General features: G+C 42.9%; 1 protein-coding gene across 1 annotated transcript in view; it reads left to right on the top strand.

Moving 5' to 3' along the window:
• The window catches only part of FHIT (fragile histidine triad diadenosine triphosphatase), a 1,060,604-nt gene that overhangs the window by 731,980 nt on the left and 310,105 nt on the right, over positions 1 to 18,519 (top strand). The window contains exons 3-4 of the mRNA XM_070933525.1: positions 5,219 to 5,364; positions 12,297 to 12,326. Coding sequence (XP_070789626.1) covers positions 5,219 to 5,364; positions 12,297 to 12,326 — 176 coding nt within the window. The remainder of the gene's footprint in view (positions 1 to 5,218; positions 5,365 to 12,296; positions 12,327 to 18,519) is intronic.

Below are 18,519 nucleotides of genomic sequence, written 5' to 3'. Positions count from 1 at the left end.
GTGGGTTCCTCCTGGTTCGGTCCGGTTCGGCCGAGCCGGTAGCAGTGACAATATGACGTCACCGAACCAGTTCTCCCCCCCTGCCCTCCCACCCCCCCACCCCCCACGTTATTCTTACCTTTTATTTGGTCCCACCCCCAATCTATTGCTGCCTCCTGAGTCCCAGCTGATGACTAGAGGGAAAAAAAACTGTTTAAACTCTTGCCGCGGGGCTTCAAAGGGCCGTCCTACAGCTGATCAGTGTTAAAAGCAAACAAATGAGTCGGATTGTAAGTGCGAGGACCTTCCAGAAATGACTCTGACCAGCTAGCCACGCCCACATAGTCACATGACTTCTAAGCCACACCCACAAAATAAGCCACGCCCACAGAACCAGTAGTAAAAAAATTTAGAACCCACCCCTGATCTTCACCCCCTTCCTCTCACACAAACTATCTGAACTGAGCTGTCTTCCAGACCAATACAATCCAACACATCCACACAGAAAATTGGAAGTCTGAATTGCTGACTTTAACATCGCTGGTGAGTTATATGGGGCCAAAGAACAACATCACTGTAAACGTACAGAAACCTTCCTTGTTCTGATGCCATGGCAATTTGTGTAGACAAGCATGAAATTAGTTCCAGCAGAAGGGAACTAACGTGGTAGATTGAAAGAGTGCCAGATAGTAGGAAAAGGCAGACTGGCCTTTATTTGTCTGACAAATATCAACTATTTGATGTATCCACCTCCCAAGATTTAGGCCCATTTAGTGATTTGCTTTACTCAAGAGCAGAGAATAAGCTGGCCCCTATAAAACAACTTCCTCTCTATGGCATCGGTGTATTATATTATCTCTTGAGGGTTTTAGCTGTATTTGAAGGGTCCTTGATAACTCTGAGCTTGCTTGTTTTCTTGCAGATTTTTCATTACCCAAACTGGGTAACATCTTCAGTGCTGTAGGTTACATTACATTACATGAATAGAATAGAATAGAATAGAATAGAATAGAATAGAATAGAATAGAATAGAATAGAATAGAATAGAATAGAATAGAATTCTTTATTGGCCAAGTGTGATTGGACACACAAGGACTTTGTCTTTGGTGCATATGCTCTCAGTGTACATAAAAAGACAAGATACATTTGTCAAGAATCATAAGGTACAACACTTAATGATAGTCATAGGGTACAAATAAGCAATCAAATCATACAAGGAAACAATCAATATAAATTGTAAGGATACAAGCAACAGAGTTACAGTCGTGCAGTCATAAGTGGGAGGAGATGGGTAATAGGAATGATGAGAAGATTAATAGTAATAGTAATGCAGACTTAGTGAATAGTTTGACAGTATTGAGGGAATTATTTGTTTAGCAGAGTGATGGCGTTCGGGAAAAAAACTGTTCTTGTGTCTAGTTGTTCTGGTGTGCCGTGCTCTATAGCATCGTTTTGAGGGTAAGAGTTGAAACAATTTATGTCCAGGATGCGAGGGGTCTGTAAATATTTTCACAGCCCTCTTTTTGACTCGTGCAGTATACAGGTCCTCAATGGAAGGTCCTCAATTAGTTGTATCTCCCACGGTATAAGACGCACCTTAGTTTTTGGGGAGAAACAAGCTGATTGGTGGGTGGATGGCCTCCTAGAATATCCCCAATCAGCTGTTCCAAAGGTGAACTTTAGCAACAGGTTCATTGGTTGTGAGCTCTGCGCCTTGCTTTTTTTTCAGCCTCTGAAACCTCCCTTTAAGAGGCTGTTTCAGAGGCCGGGCAGGGCTACATTCAGTGTATAAGACGCACCCAAATTTTCATCCTCTTTTAAGGGGGGAAAACGGTGCGTCTTACACTCCGAAAAATACGGTATGTGAAAAATCAATCAATCAATAGATATATATGAACTCGCACAATGATATTACAGTGCTTATGATGTAGGTCAGTATTACATTATATTTAAGGAAAAATGCTTGAGGGTTTTAATTGCAAACCCTGTATTGATGCTAATTTGCTTCACTGTCTGAGATAGAAAATACATCTGTTTTGTGACGGTCCCAAATTACACTTTACAATTTATATATCAAAGAAACGGGAGGCTAAGATGCTCATTTAGATCCATTCTCTGTCTGTTCTCGCTGCATTTTATGTCAGAAAGATTAGGCATCCGGTATATATAAAGAGTACAATAGAGCTTTTCAGTAATGATTATAGACAAAGCTAAAGATAGGATCAACTCCTCTTACCCTTCTTTTTTATTGCTTAAAATAGGCCCTGTTTTCCCAGTATTTTTCACAGCGGTTTCAGGTTTCAGAAATCTTTAACAATGTTATTTGTCTGATCAAATTTAATGAGTATCCCCAGACCTAGCCATTTTAAATTGAGTTAAACCTAGTAACCCTGAAGCCTGACCATTACAGTCCAGAAGAAAAGGGGACACCGTGTATGACAAGAAGTATTGCTTTTGGATTTTTTTTTAGACTGAAAAAAAAATCACCTTATTTTTGAGAAATCTCTCTTGCTTTTCTCATGCCCTCGTAACCCTGAAAGTGTGATAGAAACCTGCAGAAAGTACTGAAGCTATAACGAAGCTTTAAAAATGGGAGAAAATGGTACCAATCAGTTTTGCTAAACTTTTGACATCCTGGAGTTATTGCCTGGATTTCTAAACTCGGCAAGGCAATCAGAACTGAAATTAATTAATAATTGACTGGAAATTAATTATCCACTGGTTGTGCTTCCTTATTCTTTTTTTTTTTTTTTCAGGGCCGTTCTTGATTCAGCATATACTGTACATAAAATCAAAACACGTTTTGGCATTTGCATTGTAAGAGGAGAATATATTTGAGAATGCATACTTTTTAATGATCTAGTACTGAAAAGTAAAAGTCTATTTTAGTGTGACTTTTTTGTGCCAAAGGAAATGGGGGAAGTATAGAAAAAGAATACAGATGGACCGTGAAAAGGGATTTTTAGCTTCCAAAAGAAACAAGGGATCTTTTGGCTATCTTCTTATTGTCTTTGAGCATCTCTGAAGCCATATGACATTTGAAATGGGTGAATATTTATTGCAGTCCTAGTTGAGATGTTAATACTCCAAAGGAGAATCTGAAGCAACTAGGACAGGAACACTATAAGACATTAAAAAAGGAATCTAAAAGTGAATGTTAGCCACAGCTTTGCTGGAGGTTAAATGTAAAGATCTTCTCCATGTGTAAATGGTTCACTGACCCATAATAATAAAGCAGTGCTTCAGAAGAAGAGTAATTATCTAAATTTCTCAAACACCCAGAGGTAAATGCTCCCTATCTTTTCTTTTGAAAAAAAAAATGAACTTGGATTAAACCAATGTGCCTCTACTTAGTTTTTTGCCCTGACGCCCCCCCCCCCCCTTTTTTTTTTTTAAATGAGGGAAATTAATTAGTTCTCTTATTTCTTTATTCCTGGTGTAGAAATCAAGGCTCACTGCAACTCTCCTGTTTTCCCTTTGGGCTCCTGGCTCAGCCGGTGGCATCATTTATGAAGGCATTTTCTGCAGCCTCCCGAAAAGACTAGCAAATAAATGATTGGAACTTATTAAGCCCTGCAGTTCCTTCTACTGCAGGCAGACAAATAAGCAACGGAATCAAAAAGGGAACCCCAGCAGAAAATAGATGTGCCGTTTTCCAATCTCGTTTTGATTGAACATATTTCCATCAATCAGCTCCTTTATGAAGCAGCTCTGCCCTTGTTATTCTGGAGTAAATTCTATTGGGTAGATTGGTTTTTTACTAAATCAGGGGTGGGGGACCATGGTCCTTTTAATGACTGGTGGACTTCAACTCCCATAATTCCTGAGCCAGCCATGCTCAGGACAATATGTGCAAAACTGTGATCTGATATGGGGTTGGTTTTACCCCTGTTTTACCACACGTAGCCATGAGTTCAGGGGGGCTTAGTTTCCTAAGGGAAAATAGGGATTGGGCTAAAATATAAAGCTAGAAAGAGGTCTCAGTGCACTCAATCTGACTTACGTTGGAGGTGATGTGAAAATCTTATATATAGGCTTACTTGGATAACTTCCAAGGATCCGACTAAAAATTGCTCCCAAGTAAATATATATTTCATGGTACAAGTAAATGCTTAAGACAGCAAATGTGTTTGGAAAAAAATTTGCTTGAAGTATTGTAGCCAGTATTTTGTGTTCCAGGAATTTTACTTATTCAGTTCCAAGAAATTTCAAAGGAAAGGTGTCCCAGGGATCCTAAGAGTTTATGGAGTTGCTTGTAGTCTGAGTACTCTGTTTATTGATTGTGCCAATCAAATTACTGATTGCAATCCAAAAGAAAGCTAAATGTGCTTAGATCAACATAAATCTCAGTTCTGGCTGTGGAAGTGATGCAGTATACAAAGAGTTGCCCAAGCTTTTAACAGTGCAATTATTTGACTCTCAATGCCAATTTATTCAGCTTAGACTAGTAAATTCTATTGAAGGTTTATACATTTATGTCATTTTTTTTTTCCAGGAATGTTTTCATGACAGTAAAAGTGGGTTCAACTGTACTTTAGTATTATGCGTATTCATGTGTGATTGTCTTTTTTCTTCAGGGCTGAAACAGATACTGCATTTCAGAAAGAACTGTGCAAATGATGTAAAAAGCTGTGTGATCCTACACTGTGATCCTATATATAGTTACCTAGATTAAAAAAAAATATATCATGGTACTCAGATTTACCTCTGAGGAGATGTTCACACAATTACATTGGCAACACCCTTTATGCAGTTTGAAAACTATGAAATGGAGTTTTATCCAAAACCTTAGACAGCTGTGTATATCTTCTTTCCCTAACTTCTGGATGTTCTTTTCTTTCTAATTCACAAATACGTCTTGTGATCCTAGGGCTATTTATAAAGGAGGAGAAAGTTTATTCAGTTAGAAAGTCAAGTATTTTAAAATGTATAATCCTTCCTTCCTTCCTTCCTTCCTTCCTTCCTTCCTTCCTTCCTTCCTTCCTTCTTTCGTTCCTTCCTTCCTTCTTTCCTCTTTCCTCTTTCTCCCCTGTCCTTCCCTTCTTCCTTCCTTTCCTTCTTCCTTCCTTCCTTCCTTCCTTCCTTCCTTCCTTCCTTCCTTCCTTCCTTTCCGTTTTCATATTTCAAATTTTATTGAAAAGCAGGTTCTCTTCTACATATTTTTGTGGAACTGAGTATCTAGTATCCTCCTAATGGATTGCTGCAGTTCAAAGTTGTTCCTTAACTTTATATAAATCAGATGTTCTCATTTGCCCACTCCGCCCTGTGGAGCGTTTTCGCGACTTGCATCCTGAGGAAGTGGCTGATTTATTTCGCACAACACAAGCAGTTGGCAATGTAGTGGAGCAACATTTTGGAGGAACTTCGCTCACCATTTCGGTTCAGGTTAGTACTAGTACTGTGATTTGATTACAGCAAAAATTGGCGTACCTTGTCCTTATACGTCATTGTTCAAAAGCTCTCCCAAAATATAATTTTTAAGGTTTATAATACCCAAAATAATTCTTAAGGTGCACCTGCAATTTCCTGTGTGAAGTGGGGTTCACTATAGCAACATCAACTAAAAGTCAATATTGTAGCTAGCTTAGATTTTTTTTTCTTTTTCTAAAAAAAAACCTCATTAGTAATTAATTTAATGTCCTCTGGGACAATTCTCTAAATGCCCTAGAAGAGAGAAGAATGCATGCAGTGAATAGTTTTTGCACATTTGCAGAAATAGCTTTCAAGTGTTAGAAACCATACCACAACACCATACTGCAACATTCATACAGGATTCCAGGCTTACCTAGGATCACCAAAACTAAGCAACCTCAAAATCCATTAAAGACAGCTTTGACCATTCTATTCCATGTTGGCATACAACTGTAAAATAAGCAAAGAGCTCAAAAAAAAAAAACAAAAAAAGAAAACCTATAGTTGCTATAATTCACTGCAGAGATTTCTTAATTTGGGAGACAGAATGGAAGAACTAGAAGGATGGTGGTTGTGAGTTTCCCTTTTGTTGCTTTCTTGCCATCAACAACAATATTTTATTGCTACTATCACCTCACCTTGATGTCCAGATGTCGGTGAATGACCTTCGTGCCCTGCGAGATTCCCCTCTCTCGCAGGTTTGGCCCTCTTCGTTATCGAGGGTCTATCTTGATGACGGGCGTTGGAGCCCCGAGAGATGGCTTGTGGCAAAGAAGAGTTTGAGGGGTTTTTTAAGTGGGTTTTTTAGTGGGTTTTTAACAAAAATTTTAAGGGGTTTCGGGGGGGATTAGGGTGGGTTCTGGGGGAAATCCACCGGGTTCAAGACCAGCCTTAGCGAAGGGCTGCGACACTAGGGATGTAGAACCGGAGGTCGGGGAGGGGGTTGGAGTTCGATTTAAAGAGGGCTGTTCCATCAGTATAGTGAGTGGGAGGGGCAGATATGGCGGAAGCTGGGGACCACATCATGTTCGGGGAATGCGCACTCACTATCTTAGAGCGATTGCACACTCCGGTCCCCAATGCTTTCCTCGTTCCCCAGGCTGTCCAGATTCTCAGGGTCAGAGCCTTCAGCTGATGTTATGCAATGCCAGGTCCATTGTTAATAAAGCCCCCCTCATTCACGACCTTATTCAGGAGGGGGAGGCGGACCTAGCGGGTATTACGGAGACCTGGTTGGGCCAGGAGGGGGGAGTTCCCCTCGTGGATATATGCCCACCATGCTTCCGTGCATTTCATCAGCCGAGGGCTCAGGGCAGGGGCGGGGGGGGTGGCGGTTATTATAAAGGAAGGTCTGGATCCAAGGGAGACCACTGTTCCACAGATAGCCGGATGTGAGTCCCTCTTTGTGAAGTGGGGTCGTGGAGTACAGATGGGCTTGTTGATCACGTACCTGGCTCCCTGCCACGTGGCAACGGCCCTGCCCGAGCTGCTTAACGTTATACCCGAGGTGGCGGTGGACACCCCCAGACTTGTTATCATGGGGGATTTCAACCTGCCATCTATCGGTGAAACGTCTGAGGTGGCTCGAGAGTTCATGGCTTCCATGACGGCCATGGACCTTACTCAGTTAATTCATGACCCCACTCACATAGGGGGACACACTCTGGACTTAGTTTTTGTCTCTGGTCAGTGGTTGAGTGGCCTTGATATAGGGGATATAGCCATCGAACCCTTGTCATGGTCTGACCACTCGCTCCTTCAACTGGACTTTCTAACCGCTGCACCCCGCCGCAGGGAGGCGGGACCGACCAGGTGGTTCCGCCCCAGGCGCCTGATGGACCCTGACAGGTTCCAGATGGAGCTTGGGCCATTTCCTGAGACTCTGGCTCATGACTCGGCTGAAGACCTGGTGGCCACCTGGGATAGTGCGGCTGCTGGGGCCTTGGACCGTGTCGTGCCTTTGCGGCCTCTGACCCGGCACCGAACTCACCTAGCTCCTTGGTTCTCTGAGGAGCTTAGGGAGATGAAGCGCCGGAAAAGACGCCTGGAGAGTAGTTGGAGGACCAGCCGCTCCGAATCTGACCGAACACTGGTGAGGTCTCATATTAAGACCTACCTAGTGGTGATAAAAGCGGCGAAATCCAGCTATTTTGCCGCTCTTATCGCGTCATCAGATAATCGCCCGGCCGCCCTGTTTAGGGTGACCTGCTCCCTCCTCCACCTGGAAGTGCGGGATGACCCCTTGCAGGGCCGAGCTGAGGACTTTGTGCAGTATCTGTATGACAAAATCGCTCAGATTCGGGAAGGGCTGGCCTCTGACTGGGTATGTCCGGACGGAATGACTGAAGCAGGTCTTGAGAGTGTTACCTGGGGGGAGTTCGATCCTGTGGCTCCCGAGGACATGGACAGGGTCCTGGAACGGCTGAACGCAACCACATGTTTATTGGACCCGTGTCCCTCCTGGTTGGTATTGGCTTCCCGGGAACGAGGCTGGCTCCAGAAGATTGTTAACGCTTCTTTGAGTGAGGGGGTCCTGCCGGCCGCTTTGAAAGAAGCAGTTGTGAGGCCCCTCCTCAAGAAGCCCTCTCTGGATCTGGCTGTTTTGGCTAACTATTGTCCAGTCTCCAACCTTCGCTTTGTTGCGAAGGTTGTTGAGAGTGTGGTAGCGCAACAGCTTCCCCGGTACCTGGATGAAGCTGTCTATCTAGACCCGCTCCAGTCTGGCTTCCGGCCTGGGCACAGCACAGAAACAGCATTGTTCGCGTTGGTGGATGATCTCTGGAGGGCTCGGGATAGGGGTTGCTCCTCTATCCTGGTCCTGTTAGACCTCTCAGTGGCTTTTGATACCATCGACCATGGTATCATGTTGCACTGGTTGGCGGGGTTGGGGGTGGAGGGCACCGTTCTGCGGTGGTTCTCCTCCTACCTCTCTGACCGGTCGCAATCTGTGTTGACAGGGGGGCAGCGGTCGACCCCGAGGCACCTTGCTTGTGGGGTGCCACAAGGGTCGGTCCTCTCGCCCCTTCTGTTCAACATTTATGTAAAGCCGCTGGGTGAGATCATCCGTGGCTTCGGGGTGGAGTTCCATCAGTACGCTGATGACACCCAGCTGTACATCTCCACCCCAGGCCACCCCAATGATGCCCTTGAAGTGATGTCCCAGTGCCTGGAGGCCGTGCAGGCCTGGATGGGGAGAAACAGGCTCCGACTCAACCCCTCCAAGACCGAGTGGCTGTGGCTTCTGGTGTCCCGATATAGCCAGCTGACGCCATCGCTGGCTATTGGGGGCGAATCACTCGCCCCCACGGAGAGGGCTTGTAACTTGGGCGTTCTCCTGGACGCACGGCTGTCTTTAGAAGATCATTTGACGGCCGTGGCCAGGGGGGCTTTTTATCAGGTTCGCCTGATACGCCAGTTACGCCCCTTTCTAGATCGGGACTCCCTACGCACAGTCACTCAGGCACTCGTCACTTCCCGCCTGGACTACTGTAACGCTCTCTACATGGGGCTCCCCCTGGGGTGCACCCGGAGGCTCCAGCTGGTCCAGAATGCGGCCGCGCGGGGGATTATGGGGGCGACGAGGCGCTCCCATGTGACACCTCTCCTGCGCGAGCTGCACTGGCTCCCGGTGGTCTTCCGGGTGCGCTTCAAGGTGTTGGTGACCACCTTTAAAGCACTCCATGGCTTAGGGCCGGGGTACTTACGAGACCGCCTTCTGCCACCAATAGCCTCCCACCGGCCAGTACGCTTGCACAGAGTGGGCCTCCTCAGGGTGCCGTCTGCCAGACAATGTCGGCTGGCGACCCCCAGGGGGAGAGCCTTCTCTGTGGCGGCGCTCGCCCTCTGGAACAACCTCCCCCCAGAGATACGTACAATAACAGACCTCCGGATTTTTCGTCGGGCCCTGAAAACCTATTTATTTCAACTAGCTGGGCTGGCTTGAGTTAAATTTTAAATTGATTTTAAATTGGGTTGTTTTAATTTACGGCCAAAATATTTAATTATTTTAAACTGTTTTTAAATTTTATATGTTCTGTTTTTTACTTTGGCTGTTCACCGCCCTGAGTCCTATTGGGAGAAGGGCGGTATAGAAATGGAAATAAATAAATAAATAAATAAATAAATAAATAAATAAATAAATAAATAAATAAATAAATAAATACTTCTACTTACGTGACACCACTCAGGCTGAAATGAGTGAGAAAAGGATAGCTGTCATCTTCTCCTTGGATTGACCTGAGTGGCGTAGGAGGCTAATGCCTCCTACTAAGGCAGCATTTAACATCCAGCTGCCTGCAATTACTGCGAGTTCAATTCTCACCAGACTCAAGGTCGACTCAGCCTTCCATCCTTTCTAAGGTGGGTAAAATGAGGACCCGGTTTGTGGGGGCAATAAGCTGACTTTTATAAAATATACAAAAGTATGAAGGCTATTGCTTAACCCATTGTAAGCCGCCCTGAGTCTCCGGAGAAGGGCAGCATAAATACATACATACATACATACATACATACATACATACATACATACATACATAAATATTGACCATCATCAAGGAAGAAGGTAGCTTAAGCAGCCTTAAGACCTGGAGAAAACGTTTGACTAAGCTACCTCTCGGATGTCAAGCCCTATTCCTGAAATCTTTAAGTTACGTTGCCTTTGACCTGGTTAATGTCCTCAATACTGAGATGTTTGGGGTTTTTTTGTCCCTCATCCCACTGCATAAATTTTGTCACAGAACATTGCATGAGTGATTTTGGAAATGAAAATATGCCTTTGGGGTCTCCGGTAGCAAGCAACTCAGATCAACTCATGCCATCTTCCTGAAGTTAGTTTGGCTGGAGTTTCAGAGGCCATATTCCTATTAAAGACCAAGTTAACATGATTGTGGCTTTAGTGTACAATTTGTATTGTCTCTTCTCCAGAGTGACTGAACTGGTCCCTCTTCATAAAGTTCAGATGGTTCCTTTTAGTCTTCCCTAAATAAACAGAGGCTGATAACCAAAAATATGCCTTGAAGAACCATTCTTCATGGAATTCAGGAAACCCATGTACATGATGAATTCCATGCACAAAAAATAATGGAAAACCAGGATTGTACCTGCAGAAACTAAGGGTCTCAGCTCATGATGTTTTAGCTACATGCAAATGGGACCCTGAATATGGACAAGGTGCCGGTAGTTACCTATAAAACTCTACAATGGTTTGGTACTTGAAGGATCACCTTTTTTTCAAAAGTGTGTACCTGTCCAACTAGTTCAAAGGGAGTAGGCATGTTGCACATCCTGTCAGCCAAAGAATGTTGGTTGGCAGGAATCAGAAGGCAAGCTTGCTCTACCGTGGCCCCTGCTCTATAGACCATCCTCCTTTCAGAATGGCCCCAAACCTGTCAGGTCCATCATTGTATTCCAGTGTCCTGTCATTGTCCTGGGGCGGAGGAGCTTGGCATGTTTGGGATTTTTCTGCTTTTACTGTACGCTTGGGCATTAAGGAGGGGTACTATCTTTGGAGACGGGAAGGATTCCTTTCCAGCTGGTTTTTGCCAGGTTCCAAGGTCTTCGTGCCCTGAGTGCAATCTGTTATCTGCCTAGCACCTCAGCATTCTCAAAACATCTTCTTGGCATCACATTGGCTGCTGGTGGACTGGTCATCGGGGTTGTGATTGGGAAATGAAAAGAATTGCTTTTGCTTTGCACGGGACCTTTAGATTCCGCTTGACTTTACTGCAGCCAGTTTCTCTCAGTAAAAGTTCGTTTGATTCAATTCAATGGATTCAAGAGTCTTGCTTTCCTGAGGGGGCCGACTGGACCAGGCCTGACAGCCTTTTAGTCATACAGATTTCATGTACATGGGTTTCTTGAATGCCATGAAGGATGTTTCTACAAAGCATACTTCTGGTCACCAGTCTCCATATATTTATGGATGACTGAGTTTGTTGAATGTGCCAAAGGCCCTACATCCTGACTCTGTTGCTAACAGGCCAAATATCTAGCTCTTGTGTATGTCGAATTGAATGTTTTAAATGTTTTCTTTACTGGCTTTACTGTTTTTATTGTTTTAAAATGCTTTTAGTTACATTTAAATGTATTTAAATACATTTAAATACAATTAAATTTTTAATGGTAATATATTTTCTGAACTGTAGGCCACCCGGAGTCATTGACTGAGATGGGTGACCATATAAATTGAACAAACAAATGATAAACATCCCTAAAATGGAATATATGTCTCTTCAACGTCTCTTGGCTTCCTTGTTCTTCATTTGTGTACCCCATGTACATATGATAGTTATAAAGCATATCCTGACTAAACAGGATAATGAAGTTTCATATATTAATTTTAATCTTGGATTTAAGTATAAATAGCTTTTTGAGCTGCCCACGGAATGTGGGTTTTCTACAAAAAGCTCATTTATTTTCCCACCAAGTGGATAAGTCTGTTTAGCTTCTGGGACACAGCTGTGAATGAATGGGTTGCACTGGTTACCTCAGACCTTTTGTTAAAATCATATTAAGCCAAAAAAGGGCATCCTACTGTATCGTATCTGCCAACAACGTGTCTTTTCTAAACAGTCCCCATAAATCTTGATGAGCACCAACATTATTAAGAGCATCTGTGATCTGAGATGGTGAGGGCCAAGAGGAACAATTGTGCCAGAACTTTTTCTCCTCAGTGCCATCATTTCCCATTTGATTTGGCCCTGAAATAGACAGGTGTCTTTTCCCAAGTACTTCAGCACCAGATCATCCCCACAAGAGTGCTATAAATTAATGCACAATGAAATTAGATTTAAATTATTAATGGCACATTTTTTTGAATGCCCAGGAGAACCTTGTTGGCTGTTATTATCTAATTCTTTCCCCCACTTCCCCTTCCTCTCTTTCCTCTCTTCCACTTCTCCCCACAGGATGGTCCTGAAGCTGGACAGACTGTGAAGGTGAGTGCTTATTTTATTATGCAGAGTACCAATTAATAAGAAGCAATTATATGAACGAATAAAACCAGTCAGCTGCAGCACAATGCTGTGTTGCTGTTTTATCCTTGAAGCCAGAAGATCCCACAGTCTTTAGTATCTGTAAATATATTGATTGAAATGGGATGGTACAATATGCTTACATCTCACCTCTTTTCCTAACTGTTGTCATTTAATGCTACCTCTTGGCCACTACTGTAGTTCCATGGAATCCTTCTGTCTTGTATAGTTGTCTTCTAAAGGTGTAAAAGGGGTGCTGTATCCTGCATTTCAGGTAAGATTTTAAGAGCATATAAAAACGCCTCCCTTATTAAACCACAAAGGGCTAGGCTTAGCTTGTTGTTGTTGTTGTTTAATTAAAACTGTAGGAGACATCGATTAGGACATACAGAAAAGCCATACACTTAGCATGAAAGCATTTTGATCCCAATAATTTATTTTCGCTAAGAACTGAACAAATACCATTGTACATTTCAGGGGTGGATTCTACTTACGTTTACCACCAGTTCACAATGGGATCGCACACGCATGCTCCCTTCGCTCTCGTGCGCGCCTTGTTTCTACGCAAGTGCAGAAGCTTCTGATGACAACATCCGGAGCAGTGGGTGGGGGTTCCCACCGGTTTTACTACCGGTTCTTGCGAACCGGTCCGAACCAGGGGCAACCCACCACTGGTACATTTTGCACACAAAAATGCAATTCTAACTATTTTCTACATTTTAATATTATAAATGTTTGTGGGAATGAGGTTTTCTCAGGGAGAAAGTTCATTTGTCGCTGCTAAAGTTCAATAATTGGGATGCCATTGATTGAAAATTGCTTAGAGACTTCCATTTGATGTGGTTCTTAATTTTTCTCCATCCCTGGATTTCTCCATGGTCCTGCACTCCATTGTGGCAAGCTAGATGTTTTCAGAGAATAAAGTCATCTTCCGTTTTGTCTATGGAGATTCTCGGTCATCCAGGTCATGGTTGTCCCAAAGGTGCTTTTTCAAGAGGCAACCAGACTTTCTTTGTTTTTCCTGGAAGACGTTTTGCTTCTCATCCAAGAAACTTCTTCAGTTCTGACTGAATTGTCAGGAGTAGAAGGATTTATGTTCCTTGTAGTCATCTGATGGATGAGGCACATGAAGAATTTGAGGACCCAGGCTTTAAATTATGGGAGGTGTCAATCCATCTTGGTTTACCATCCCTAATTCCACATATGGGTTTTTGAGAAGTTAAAACTTCATGCCTTTGTAAGATGGCAAGTCACTTTGCTTAATCAGCCATTCTCCTTTCTAGAGATTACAATTAAATACTTTTGAGGTTTCTACATGCTGATAGCTCCTAGTCAAGTAACTGAAGAAATCTGGGACAAGGTAGCTTTAACTAAGCTGCTAATAGATCTAAGGGGAATCTGCCCCATCATCCAGTCAAAGCTGAAGAAGCTTCTTGGATGAGAAGCGAAACATCTTCAAAGAAAAACCAGAAAGTCCAGTTGCCTCTTGAAAAAAGGACCTGTGGGTCATTTTCCTTTTCTTAATTATCATCCAGCAGAAAATGCTTCTGAAAATAGTACTTCTAGGTTGCCTAATTATATTAATCTTTCTTCACTTTGTAAAATTCTCTCTTTAAAAATGGCTTCTGCTTTGTTACATAGATTATGACCTCTTGTGAGGTCAGTTTCAAGTGATGTCCTTGAGGTCTAATAGATTGAGAAAGATACTTTTATCTACAGTATCTCTTGTTCCGTCTTCCTCATAACAAACTATTTCTACAATTTCTGAGCAAGCTGGACTTTGATTTAATTCATAAACAGAGGCCTACTCAGATCAAACATCTTTGTCTTCTGATTGACTGGTTACCAAATGTTTTGCATCTGAATTTATGAGTTACTTCCCTTAAAAGGATTAAGACTGAAATGAGTGAAAAAGAGAAAAAAAAACCTGTGATAGTCATTCTGTCTGGGTAAAGCACCCATTTTTGATTATACTCCTTGACTTGAAATCGTATCAATTACGATTTAAATTACAATTTATATTTATATTGTTTCCTGATTGCTTATTTGTAATCTATGACTATCATTAAGTGTTGTACCTTATGATTCTTGATGAATGTATCTTTTATTTTATGTACACTGAGAGCATATTCACCAAGACAAATTTCTTGTGTATCCAATCACACTTGGCCAATAAAAAATTCTATTCTATTCTATTGACTTCTGCATCTATCTACATAACCCACTATCAGCAATTAATTTGGTTAGTTGGCATAATCAGGCAGTGGGGAAATTCATATTGAATATGACCGACCAGGATTTCTTATCTGAATTTGTCCCCCATGCTTCTGTTCTTAGCTCCCACACCAGCCCCATTCCATTTCCTCTGCTAAGATTCCTCATTGATTTGATAGAATATAATCAATCAACAGAAGAATTATAAGCTTTTCCAACTGCCTTCCTCAGCACAGAATCAAGAAATTGTACTTTTTGAGAGACAGTAGGAGTGAGTAGTGGCGAAATGCCTGTGGAGAAAGATAGTCCCCACTTCTATATACCAGAGAAGGCTGGGAGTGGCTGTTTCCTCCACATGGAAGAAGGAACTGCTGCTACACTGTCATCATCTTCTTTTAATGACCCCATAATCCCTTGCGGGGTGGAGTCTGGGCAACTGAGTGGAGCTAGCAAAATGTTTACTGGCCAGATGTCCTTCCTGTCTCCAATGTGGAGTTTTGTTCAGCAGATATATTCTCATTGTGCCTGGAGAGAGAAATATCTGTCTCTACCTAGGATCGAACTGACAGCCTCCTGATTGTGAGGTGAGAGCTCCACCTCTAGGCCACCTCACCATTCCTAACTGCTGCTACACCATGCTCAGATGTAATTCCCCGATGCAGTCCTCTATCCAAGGTGGCCATTTCAATCAAAGTAGCCCCAGTCCTTATGATCATTCAGCCCACTAAAGATCTGAGATTGGAAGGATGGAGTCTCTGCTCCATCACTGGATTAGATGTGGTGAGGAGAATTATGGGAGCTGGGCTTGTACATTGCTGACCTGTGCTATGGCTGCCTCTGCTCTGTTTCTTCGTTCTTGTCCTGGCTGCTTTGTAAAACAGTGTGCTTGTGTCAATCCTACCAGGTGGACCAAATTAAGAAAGCTATGCCATATCGGTCAAAACTCCTTTTATTGGAACAACTACAATAACAAAATCTTGCAAGACTGAATGAGCAGCCCTGTTGTGGCTCACCAGCAGCCAGTGGATCTGGCAGCCGATTCGGACAGTGAGGAGGTTGGGGAGGAACATGGGCCAGTCCTGGAGTCTGGGGAAGGCTCTGTTGAGGGTTCTATGTCTGAGGCAGAGAGGAGACCAGGGCCGTATGCCAGTTATCAGCTGCCTTTGGAGTCAGAAATCAGTGAGGCAGACAAACAGCTGGAGCCTGTTCAGCTAAAGAACAAGGGTCGACTTGGGAGTAAGGCCACAGGTGGATGACGAATGGTCCCTCCCAGAGGGAATAAAAGAGGAGCAAAAGGGGAGTGGAGTTTCCAAGAAAAATTAGTTCATTACTGCATTCTTGTCAAGTATTGCTGTGTCTGAAAAATATCGGCCTGGCCACTCTCCAAGCCTGATAAAGGTTGGTAATTGTGAACTATCTTGAAAGACTGTGGGAGAGGAAAGACTTTGCAGGAGAGGAATTCACTGTAAATTAAATAAAAGGGTTTTATCGGGATGAGGACTCGGCTTCGGACTGCTGGGAAAGTCTAGGTCAGAACAAGCCCCACTTTTTTCACTTTATCTTCATGTAAGCTAGGGAGGGGCTTGTCTGAGACATTTTGTCAAGTTACTTTTTCTGATCTCAGCTCAAGTCCCTCTTATCTGATTGTTGCCATGGTAGCTATTCTTCCTTCTGTCCTTCAAGGCCATCCCCTCTACCCTCTACAGTCCAATGCACTGGAGGTACCATGGCATTATCTTGACTATTATATAATAGTGATGATGTAAGGATAGGTAGTCTTGTTACCGAACGTTTAGTTGCTACCTCTATGTTTGGCACAATCACATACATTTCCAGGAACATTGGAGTTATGTCTGTCTTTCTGCTGTTTGGGTATTTTCGGTTTCTTTTTCTGATCGTTTCTCAGTTAAGGCCCTGTGGACATGGTGGCCATTCCACTGACACAGCAATGATGTAATTTTGATCCTGGCATTATGTGAGTATAAGATTTCTCAGCTGAAGTCCTTGTTAGGGTTGATTCACATAATCTTAACAATTGACAATAGCAAATGGAAGCAATTCTCTTCTTTTCTACTTCGTACATTGACCTTATTTGTGATCTCTTTCTTTCTTTCTTTTTCTTTTTTTTTTTGCCTCAGAATAGCTCACAAGGCTGAAGGAAGGAGAAAGAAATAGAAAACTAAAAAAGCACTTAGCACATCTCAAGTGAATTGCTGGGTCAAAGATTCAGAAATCTTACTGGAGAAAAAAAAGCCCAGAAGAGATTTTTTTTTTTTTTAATTTCATGGCCCATTTCCAGCTCTTTAATTCATCTTCATTTTGCTTCTCCCTATCCAATGTCACTTCTTGGACACTTTTGGTCTCACGGTGCCTGCTGCCATGTTCCCATGATAACTGCTCTGGCAGAAAGGCAGGATATAAATCATCAACTTTCCACCGTGAATCCCTTTTCTAAAGCAGGAATCTCTAATTTTTTTTAAGAGACAGGCACATTTGAAGTGTTGAGATTACAGGTAGTCCTCAGTTTACTACAGCAACTCGGGCCATAATTGTCATTGCTAACAATGTAGTCATAAAGTGTGCGTGACTGCACCACTTGGTTGTGCCAGTTGCATCATTAAGCAAGGACTTCCACTTCCGATTTCCTGCTGGCTTCCCCACTGACTTTACCTGTTGTTGGAACTAGAAGTGATGACAGCTGGAACTCCAAGGACTGGTTAAAACTACCATTTGTTCAGCCCTATCATCAGTTTGAACAGTTGCTGAATGAGTGTCTGTTAAATGAGGATCACCTATATGTAATGTTCAGTGACAGAACACCTATTTATTAGAAGGAAAGTGATGAGGGTGCTCTTTCCTCTAACCATCCAAGATAGTTTTCTACCACCAATTTCCCTTTATCCTTCTGTTAAATAGGTGGTTACACTTCCTAATGAATCCGAGGGCTGCCAACAGCCACCACTGTATTATCTTTTAAGGATTTATGTTGGGTGAAATTCACTTACCTTCCCCACCGGTTTGCAAATGTGCATGCACCATGTCATCCTTGCATGTGGAAAGCCTTCTGTGCATGCACATGCACAGAGGCTTAAATGATCGCAAAAAAGTGATGTCATGACATCCACATGGGTGGGCGGAGCCTCCCGCAGCCGCCGCTACCAGTTCGCTCAAGCCGGATAGAACTGGCTGAATTTCACCCCTGATTTATGTGTAAAGAAATTACTGAATATTGCAGCATGTTGGCTTTTCTTTCTTTTTTTTAGTAAGAAATCTTAACAGGAATAAATCAGGAGAGACAGAAAGCTTGCTGGGTCTCCAGGGAAGGTATTGGTAGACATTTAGGCTAGACTGAAGGCCACAGATAAGACCCTATTTATAGAACTTACTATAAGTAAACTTTCCCCAACATAGTGTTCCCCCTTTCCAGTACATTTGACTTTCCTTAATGGCACCATGCTGGGGCAGGCAGCAGTAGGTCTATATATGCATGCATTTTCAAGTAACTACTTGGATGGGGAAAAAAAAGAATAGATCTCTCCCCCAGCTGTGTTCCATAAATACAAATTCTTACTGCTTCTTCTCCAATAATTTTTTTCACCTTACTCCATCATTTTGAGACAAAGTGCAAACTGCCAGGGCTATGTACAGTTAGGACTTCCTGCTGGCTTCCTGCTGCCCTCCACCCCACCCCACATAAACATTTTCTATCAATAATGTGGAAGCAGTTATGATGTGTGTGCTGATTTCCTGCTGGCTCCCCCACATCATAACTGCTTCCACATTGTTGATATGGTGAAATGCTCTTTAATGGTTGATATAAAGTGTTTATGTCCTAGCTTCAAGCGCTTCCATAAGATAATAGCAAAAGAAGAGAATATTTGTAGCTCGGGGTTGAAATATGGAATCTTTGGTCTCCATGAGCTTGATTATTTTTCTTTCAGAG

Source organism: Pituophis catenifer, unplaced genomic scaffold (assembly GCF_029215685.1).
Source record: "Pituophis catenifer annectens isolate HBS135680 unplaced genomic scaffold, rPitCat1.0.hap2 SCAF_2, whole genome shotgun sequence".
In the NCBI taxonomy this organism is placed as follows: Eukaryota; Metazoa; Chordata; class Lepidosauria; order Squamata; family Colubridae; genus Pituophis; species Pituophis catenifer.
The sequence above is the reverse complement of the archived record's forward strand: the minus strand, read 5'-3'. Positions and strand labels throughout refer to the sequence as shown.